This window comes from Clupea harengus, chromosome 10 (genome assembly GCF_900700415.2).
Source record: "Clupea harengus chromosome 10, Ch_v2.0.2, whole genome shotgun sequence".
Lineage (NCBI taxonomy): Eukaryota > Metazoa > Chordata > Actinopteri > Clupeiformes > Clupeidae > Clupea > Clupea harengus.
In genome coordinates, this window is record NC_045161.1 from 19,060,529 (window position 1) to 19,070,528 (window position 10,000).

The following is a 10,000-nucleotide window of genomic DNA, read 5'->3' on the forward strand; positions in this document are numbered from 1 at the left end:
TCCACAGTTATAGGTGACATCAGTAATTGCTGTATTCTGTTTTTGTTTTGATAGGACTGAAAGGCCTAGACAGACACAACTTCTGCTGATGGGATATGGTCATTATGGTCGATCAAAAAGATACGTCCAGATCAATATACAATATCAATACTCAATATACAACATCAAGCTTCTGCCACGTCCATATCAACATGGTTTACTCAATAATATACAACATCAAGCTTCTGCCACGACCAGATCAACATGGTTTTACTCAATATACAACATCAAGCTTCTGCCACGTCCAGATCATCAACATGGTTTACTCAACATCAAGCTTCTGCCATGTCCAGATCAACATGGTTTACTCAATATACAACATCAAGCTTCTGCCATGACCATATCAACAACATGGTTTTACTCAATATACAACATCAAGCTTCTGCCACGTCCAGATCAACATGGTTTTACTCAATATACAACATCAAGCTTCTGCCACGTCCACATCAACATGGTTTACTCAATATACAACATCAAGCTTCTGCCATGACCAGATCAACATGGTTTTACTCAACATCAAGCTTCTGCCACGTCCAGATCATCAACATGGTTTACTCAATATACAACATCAAGCTTCTGCCATGACCAGATCAACATGGTTTTACTCAACATCAAGCTTCTGCCACGTCCAGATCATCAACATGGTTTACTCAATATACAACATCAAGCTTCTGCCATGACCAGATCAACATGGTTTTACTCAACATCAAGTTTCTGCCACGTCCAGATCATCAACATGGTTTACTCAATATACAACATCAAGCTTCTGCCATGACCATATCATGCTCCATGACCTCTGGGGGGAGCTAGAGAGGAGAGTGCACAAGAGAGGACCTCGGACCCTGGACCGTCTGAAGAGATTCTCTAAAGATGAATGGTCTCAATTTCCTGCTTCAAAATATTAAATGCAGGGGTGCCAGCAATCGTGGCACATGTGGTTAATATATTTCTTTATGAGGTATTTCTTTCTCAGAATGCATTTACTTCAATTAAAGGTTGGATTTGTATCAATTTTCCAAATGATAAAAAGGTCCAAAAGGTTTATTTCTTATAACCCTTTTCATTCATCTTTACCAGGGGTGCCAATAATTGTGGAGGGGACTGTAAAGATGCCAGACCCCTATAAGAGTATGTTCAGACATGTGAGGGTATAGCCGCTCTTTAGTATAATGAAATCAGAATGGCAAGACCATGACTATCACTATGAATGAAAGCATTGAAGTAACCTTCATTAAGTGGCATAACATGAAATCATTTAAAATGTTTGTTTCTTAACATGAAAATGTTTAATATTTGCTGCAATAAATTCAAATTGACCAAACAAACAAGTAAAACTGTATCAGGGGCGTAACTATAGGGGGCGCAGCAGGTGCGGCTGCACCTGGGCCCGTGGGTCTTGGGGGCCCGTGGCCGGGGGTTTTTTGTGCCCAAGAAAAAATATCTGCGCTGGGGGAGGGGGCGTGGCGGCGGCAGTTAGTGACATACCCTGACAATTTTACAGTTTTAAGTGTTGTAGGCTGAATATCTGCGCAGGGGGAGGGGGTGTGGCTGTGGCGGTTAGTGACATACCCTGACAATTTTACAGTTTTAAGTGTTGTAGGCTGAATATCTGCGCAGGAGGAGGGGGCATGGCGGCGGTTACAAACATGGGGTACAGAACTGTAAAATGTTTGGGAACCACTGCCTTACGCCACTGACTAGGGCCCGTCATAATAGCCTGCACCTGGGCCCGTCGTAACTACGTTACGCCACTGAACTGCATTTAAAGATATTCAGTTGTAAACACATTAACGCCACGGGGAAAACCTCTTAAGACACCCCAGAACAGATGTTCAGTTGGTAGCAGAACATGTGACTTCCTGTGACCTTTCTATAGAAGATAAAGGCATCTATAGGGAAAACACTAAATATTAATAATCATGGTGAATACAGCTGATAACAAGTAAGTAACAAGTAAACATAAAAGGCAATCATGTGTGTGTGTGTGTTCGACTGCTTGTGTGTGTGAGTGTGTCGTCTGAGAGCAAAGTTTGATTATGGCCTGGTGTTCAGATGGTTGAAACGTTGTGAGTGTCAGTTTGAGAATGTGTGTGCGTGGTTTCGAGAAAACGGTGAATTGTTTCAGAAAATCTAGAAAAATCCAGTCTGGAATGTTGTGGAGCAAAATGGCAATGGTATTTCTAACCTAGACCAGGTCAGGGAGGGCACAGACTTCACAGGAAGTGAGCCGGTACACTCATCCCACTCCATCAGTGACAGAAAGCAGGTGGGGGAGACCCCGCCGCCCGCCGCCCGCCCGGACGCTGGGACAGTGTCTCTGATTGATCTGGAGTGTACACCATATAACCTTGAAGGAAAGAGGCTCCGGTGAGATGTGGCAGGCCGTGTGGCCCATCAGCAATAAATCGGCAAATAAAATTGAGCTGAGCTGAGCGGATTGATAACGCCGCGCTTGATAGATGTGGATATTAAAGGCGTTCGCCTGTGAATAAGAGGGGGACGGTAGCCTTTATCACAGGGCTTCTATCAAACTACTCTCGTATAAAAAAGGGCTTGTTGGAGTCCCCCATGCATCTACTCTACCCTCGCCTCCTCTCTGTTCGTTTGTGTTCTTGACCGTTTACAGTTTATCTATGACTGACCACCAGGGTCTGACACGATAGGAAAATGATGGCAGTGAAAGAGTTCATTAAGTTGTGAGTAAAAGGCAGAGGAGGGAGGATTCAGACGCCCCTCCATGCAGTCCAAGAAAAAGTGTGGGCAAATCAGCAGTACTTCTGATAAGAATGAGTTAGAAAAAGAATTAAGTGAATACGGACTTACTTTTGTAGGTAAAATACATGCATATGGTTTCCAATATGGTTTATTGGAAACATGTATTCATTTTCAATGCAAGCAACTAACAGTTTAAAGAGAGTTTATTTTACATTTATTATCATAAAAAATATAATATATTACAAATTATTCCATCTTACCAAAAAGATCAGTCAGTGTTTTTACATATTCTCACATTTTCTGCAGATTAATTGTCAGGACTGTTCACCGCCGCCTTTTAGAGAAACAGAGAGGCTTTCTGTGGGAGATATGAGAGCTTTGATATTAAAAGGGAATCCATGCGGGCGAACTGAGCTTACCTGCGGCCATAGAGGATTAAGATCAGACATGAAAAGTCAGGCGCTCGGAACTGCCACAGAAAGAAAATGACTTTTTCAGTCATCACCGGGATGAGGACCAGAGCCAAGAAGCTCATTTAGCCAACTGTGTATGTGCTGTGTGAATATGTGTGTGCGTGTGTGTACATGTGTGTGTGTGTGTGTGTGAGTACGCACATTTGGTTGTGTGTGTGTGTGTGCTCACTACCAGGCAGACCTGAGAGAAACAGAGAGAGAGAGTGTGTGTGTGTGTGTGTGTGAGAGAGAGAATGTGTGTGAGAGAGAGAGAGTCAGTGTGTGTGTGTGAGAGAGAGAGAAGGAGAGAGAGTGTGTGTGAGAGAGAGTGTGTGTGTGTGAGAGAGAGAGAGTCAGTGTATGTGTGTGTGTGTGTGAGAGAGAGAGAAAGAGAGAGAGTGTGTGTGTGTGAGAGCGAGAGAGCGAGAGGGAGTGTGTGTGTGTGTGAGAGAGAGAGAGACAGTGTGTGTGTGTGAGAGAGAGAGCGAGAGGGAGTGTGTGTGTGTGAGAGAGAGAGGGAGAGGGAGTGTGTGTGTGTGTGAGAGAGAGAGTGTGTGTGTGTGAGAGAGAGAGGGAGAGAGAAAGAAAGATGGAAAGAAAACAAAAAGTCAAGATGCTGAGACAGATGCTCCTCTCTCACGGGTCAGACAGCCACCTGATTAGAGCGGGGATCTGAGCCGAGTGTGCATAGCAATTGTCATCAGGCCTCAGCGCTGGCCACACAGACCCGCCATGATTGTTTATTATTCACACGAGGACAAATGTCCTCTTCCTCATTCATCTGGGCTGCCACTGATTAGTTCTGATTGTGAACACAAAGTCTCCCAATATGATTAGTCCTGATTGTGAACACAAAGTCTCCCAATATGTTTATTTGTCTTTGTCTAATGAATGTCCAGAAGTGCCCTTTGGTTTGTGCGGTCGTAGCCTCAGAAGTGTAGCTGTTATTGAACTGCTAATTTTCTGGTACAAATGAAATAATGAGAAAATGATGTGTACATGTACACACACAGATACAGTGAGAGAGGGAGAGAGAGAGAGAGAGAGACAGAGACTTGTTTAAAAACGATATCTGCAGGTCCTTTCCATAGCGATATTATATCATTTTTTACCTTGCTTTTATAAACATCACCCTATGTTTGTCAGTTTGACTAAAGCCCCAGTGATACCCCATGGGGCTTTTAAGTATATGATGGTAAATACTATATGAGATTGTAGGCTAATTAGGCTCATGGTTTCTAAGGTGTCTCTCTCTGTTGCCATGCACAGCAGGCGCATGACCTGATACAGGAGCAGTTGGTGAAATTAGCACTCTTTGAAGGGATTAGGATTTTTTAAATAAACTATTCTCTCATATTCCAATCGGATTAACAGACCAAAATAACCTCCTTTTCGCCATGAATACCTTTAAAATAATTGCTACGATAAGAAGCCGTAAAAAACCTAAAATCTAATTCTGTAATGGATCAAAATTTTGTAGAATAGTTGAACGCTACTGTGTGTGAAGTGTGTGTGCGAGTGTGTGCGTGTGTGTGTATTTGTGTGCGCATGTGTGTGTGTGTGTGTGTGTGTGTGTATGTGTGTGCGCACGTGTGTGTGTGCGTGCCTGTGTGTGTGTGCGTGCGTGCGTGCCTGCGCGCGCGTGCGCGCGCGCGCGTGTGTGTGTGTGTGTGTGTGTGTGTGTGTGTGTGTGTGTGTGTGTGTGTGTGTGTGTGTGTGTGTGTGTGTGTGTGTTAAATAAGAGTATATGAAAGAAAGAGGTTCCTGCAGGATTTGGGTTATAATAGTGCCCCATCTGCCTAATGTTCTTGTATCTCCATCTCCTCCCTCGGAGTGTCCAAATGTTATGTTCCATTTCCTGTCCCGGTTAGACTTCCATTAATGCCTCAAAAGGAAAGAGATTTATAAGCTTTCTGGAGAAAGTAGAATTTCCATTTTATTATTGTAAAATTATTTCACATTCAACACTGAGCATTGCATTAGGGACACGCGTTCACTTATTTCTCCACATTGAAAGTAGCAAGAACTTTTAAATTCAAACTGAGCACCACCACATCCCCCACACTGAATGAAATACAGGCATGTATGTATATGCCCCATGTAGGCAATGTGAGTGTATAAAGTATTATAACCACTCACCGTTACCATCCATAAGGGCTTATGCACTTCTGCATATGTTATGGTGTGGTTTATTAGAAAGGCTGTTTAGTCTCACAGTGGAATAGGGGAGACTGGACACAGCTGTGACACATTTAGCTTTTTTCTACATTTTGCCTTGTTGCATACACCTCCCATCTCTATATATCTACTTATCTAATTCTAACACAGGGGCCTTACTTACTTTCTCATTTTCATCTAAATGCAGTGGGTGCGGTGGGGACAGTTGGGGACAGTTGCAGTGAGTGCGTTGGGGACAGTTGCAGTGAGTGCGTTGGGGACAGTTGTAACGCGTTGGGGACAGTTCTGACATTCCAGTTTGAAGGGGTAATGTAAAATTTAAACAATTAAAAATGTTACAGCCATGCGTTATCCAAACCAAAACAGTGCCTGCTACGCGTTTTTCTCTATGTTGTATTCTTTGCAGCGTTTGTTTTCAAAACGCCAGTGGGATCTGTCACAGGGTTTCACATCTTCACAAAGGTGGCTGACTTATTTCTTTTGTTAGCTATTTGCCTGCCGGTTGCAACCTATTGTAATGCGTGTTACAATTCGTCAGCTGACCTCGGTATTTGACAAGATGAAGAGTATCTAACACATTAAAGGCAGCTGAAAATGATACGACTACCTAGATCGGAGATCAGTGATCATAATGGCGTGTTACTGATTCTCCTGTCAAAAACACTCCAAACAACTACAAACTTATCTCAGAGACAAGTTTCTTCTTCTTCTGTCAGGGCTGGATAACATTGATGACACTTTGAATGTGGTTTGGTGACCTTTGACACAATTTGAGAAATTAAGCAAGTTACAACTGTCCCCTTGTTAGAACTATCCCCCGGTCTCCCCTACTCCCTAGCTTTTTGGTTCAGACTCATAAGATGGTGGGTGAATTCAATAAATAATGGATCTAAAAGATGTTCTGTCTCTTTCTGTTTCTCCACAAAAATACACTGATCAAAGAAGCACTCCCAATTTAGCCTCCCATTGTGAGACGCTATGGCCATGCAAAAATATGACTCACACATGCCTTCAGAGAGAAATATCCAAGAGAATGTGAATCTCAAGATGCCTAACTCCGTAATTTGGTCTCTATTGTGGTCCATTTCGTCAACCATAAAATGTTAAATAATGCCATTCGAACCACAGCAGATATCGCAGTAAAATATATATTTTTTTACTCAACTATGAAGATCAATTATATGTGGTAGCACAACATCAGATGCCATCACACATCTCTTTATCTTAACATTGTCTTATATAACTGTTTGGAGAAACACATTCATCACTGTGCTGTGTTCAGGGCACCATGTTGGCAACACAAATGCCAATTTAATGGAGACTCTATTTCACACTGAGAATGAAGGCACCAACCGGAGTACTGCATCACAAACATCTGGCCCAATTCCATCACATTCCTTTGAAGCTGTCAGGTGTTTTTTTTCTCTCTCTCCTGCTCTGACAATAGAGCCACAGTGTCAGTCATTGTGACACTCTATGACTCACAATAGGCTCTATGACTCACAATAGGGTCAACGACTCCAATAAGTTCTATTTCCCCTCTGTCTCCTCCCCCCCCCCCCCCCCCCCCCCCCCCTTCATAGGTGGTGGCGCGGGTGGCGGGGAAGGATGGGCCAGCCTTTTGAGAGCAGCGATGTGATCTTGATTTGGTCCAGTTCAGGGCTGTTATATAGAGAGAGAGGAGAGAGCGAACAGCTGGCCCTCAGCAAGGGAGGGCGTGCTAAATATCTCCAAAGATAATTGACAATCCCCAAAATTTCCAAAGACGGGATGACCTTGGCCTCTGGGGGAAATTAGAGAGGCAGCACTTTTTTTTCGAGGTGGGAGGAGGAGGAGGAGGAGGAGGAGGATGAGGAGGAGGAGGAGGAGAGAGCATGAGGTCGCTGTGTGTGCCCTCTGCAAAAGGCCAGCCTCGACTGGCACACACACACACACACACACACACACACACACCACTGCCGTCCACAGACACAAATCATCCAAACGCCTGCTTCGCTTCGCTGCCCTCGTGTGAAAAATCACACACACACACAGACTCACACGGACGTGGACGATGTTTGATGATGCAAGTCAAAGGAAATCAGGCCTATTTTGCACTAGGTTTGAATTCTGTGGTTATCGTCACACATCAGACAGGTGTCTGCCCACTGCGGAAACATTCCGGAAACAGATGGTACCAAGTGCAAAGCCTTTTTAGGGTAAAGGGACGCATGAAGAAACATCTGACTGTTGTCTTCAGGTGCTTCTGTGATTTTCAGCACAATTTCATCCAAATAATCAGTACAGAATGTACTGTTCAGGCACATGAGCTTTTACTGGCACTGGCATCTCTCTCCTGTTCTTCTCTCTCTTTCTCTCTCTCTCTCTCTCTCTCTCCCTTTCTCTCTCTCTTACCTCTCTCCTCTGTCTCTGTAAATGATAAAAATGTATATGTATGCAGCACAGACCAACTCTCTGTCTCAGCATTAGACTCTGCAGGGAGCTTGGCACTTTGTGTTCAAAGAAGACTTTTAGATCACACAGATTTAGTTCAACTTAACTAAGTAGCCTGACCAACATTCTGACCAAGGAATAACCTGCACGTCAGGATACATGGCTTTCATAAAAGTTCAATCGGGCTTACTTTATGACAGTGAGGTAGGCTCATTATTTCTGAACTATTTCTTCTGGATGCTGAATAAGGTGTGTCAATAATAATATCACACACCTTTACATGTGTATTTCGGAATGGAATGCTCATACTGCTGTTCTGTCCCTGTATAAATCATCCTCGGTCTCTCCAATGTGCGGACCTGAGTTAAGTAGGATCCACACCATACTGTGTTCACAATCCTTTTGCAAAGGCTAACGCTAAGGGTTGTGAGATTGTGTTGTTTCTCTTTTTCTCTGCGCAAGGAGGTCATTTCACAGGGCAGGATATTTCCGCTGCGTCTCTGTGTCTCCGCGCTTATCAGCTGGCTGGAGGATATCTCGGGACGTGATCGAGCAGCGGCACACGTGACTCACAGAGCGCGCAGTGTCCCGATATTGATGAGGCTACCTTTGGCTGCAGAGGTTTACAGGCAGAGCAGCATTATTGTCTCGACATGGTGACTGTAATTATTATTAACATAATATGGAGTTTGGACCGCTCATTTCTGCAAACAGTTATACTTAGAAGAGTAAATTACATGCTGATTTTACGTTAGACAGTTCTATCAAATGTATTTTGGATACATGTCATTCTTTTTATTAGGTTCCAAAGTCTTTCTGTAGGCTACTTTAATGTTCCCACACATAGAAAAAAAAAACTTTCCTTTTTTAGGGTTTCTGGCTAATCATGCCGAAATAAGAGAAAGACTTTAATGTCCTTAACTTTTCTCTCTGTGTCCCTTCGCTCGTTTGGAACCGAAGGCAGAGAGAGCCCCGTCGAAGGACGCACTCTCCTCGTGTGTCTGGGATGACAACTCATTGGTGTTCAGCACTGGACAGCGCTTCATGTCAGCGGGGTAGGGATCCGAGCAAATCGCACAGTCATTTGCGTGCTGTTGCGCTGGACGTCGACCGCTGTTAACCCTACACTACATCTACTGATCGAACTGAAGATCTGACTCTGACATTCAGGCGTTTACTTTCCACGGATCCAGCTCGCTACGCTTGGGTCTGGCAATGCAGGAACTCGTGATGCTTGGGAAGGAGACACACGAAATCGCACGTTTTTACGCACAGTGATGTCTTCTTCCAGACGCATTTTACACGTGTTCTCGGATGCGATGGGGGTAATGCAGACTGAGCTGTGACATGTTTTATCTGCGAAATAGTAACTGGTATCCGACTATCTTTGCTCCGTTAATGAGTCAAGGTGTAATACCTAATCTAGTGGATGTTCACCTTGGACAGTTCTCTCTGGGAACTTGTATCTGCCGCTCTTTGACAATGCAAGACAAGCCGCGTGGAATATTGGCGACTGAGGGATGAACGCTGGAGACATTTGACGTGTGTGCTCGAGGATTCATGCTGCAATATATACCTACTTTGTCTAATTAAATGACTAATTAACGTTCTAGTTTTACAGCTCATTTCCGCTAGAGTGAGTGAAATAGTGTGTAACAAGCCATGAGTTTCCATGAGCGTCCGACGGTTGGTCGTATTTCACGGTACCTGTTGGATTGACCTCCAGGACTACCCCTTTCTCAGGCTGCTTGCTTTTTTAGTAAGATTTTATGGCGTGCTGTCCAACCTTGCAAGGGCACAATTCCACCATGGAAGGCCATTTGTAAAGGAGGTCAACGCAGCTTCTGTGAACGACGTGATACATATCCGGCACTATGTTTTCTTGCAACACCAGTGCAATCACTGACTGGAGTTATTTCCTGTCGCAGATACTGCCGCTGATGAACAAGTCGACGGGATTCGTTCATGACAGTATGGAGAAAGTGGAAGCGGTCACGAACCCCATGGTGACCGCTTTGGAACCCGACCTCGCCGGGATGAGTGCAAGCCACCCGCCCCTGGACTCGAACCACACGTCCGGGCTGGAGCATATCTTCCAGTACTCGTACTCCGAGAACAACCATCTGTACACGGACTACAGAACGCCGCCCAAAGACCCGATCCCCCTGCCCAAAGCAGTCCTG

The 10,000-nt window shown here is 44.3% G+C and overlaps 1 protein-coding gene across 1 annotated transcript in view; it reads left to right on the forward strand.

Moving 5' to 3' along the window:
• Nucleotides 1-8,566: 8,566 nt before the first annotated feature.
• The window catches only part of LOC116222029, a 6,749-nt gene continuing 5,315 nt past the window's right edge, over nt 8,567-10,000 (forward strand). The window contains exon 1 of the mRNA XM_031574295.2: nt 8,567-10,000. This exon is cut by the window's right edge and continues 88 nt beyond it. Coding sequence (XP_031430155.1) covers nt 9,692-10,000 — 309 coding nt within the window. The 5' untranslated portion in view covers nt 8,567-9,691.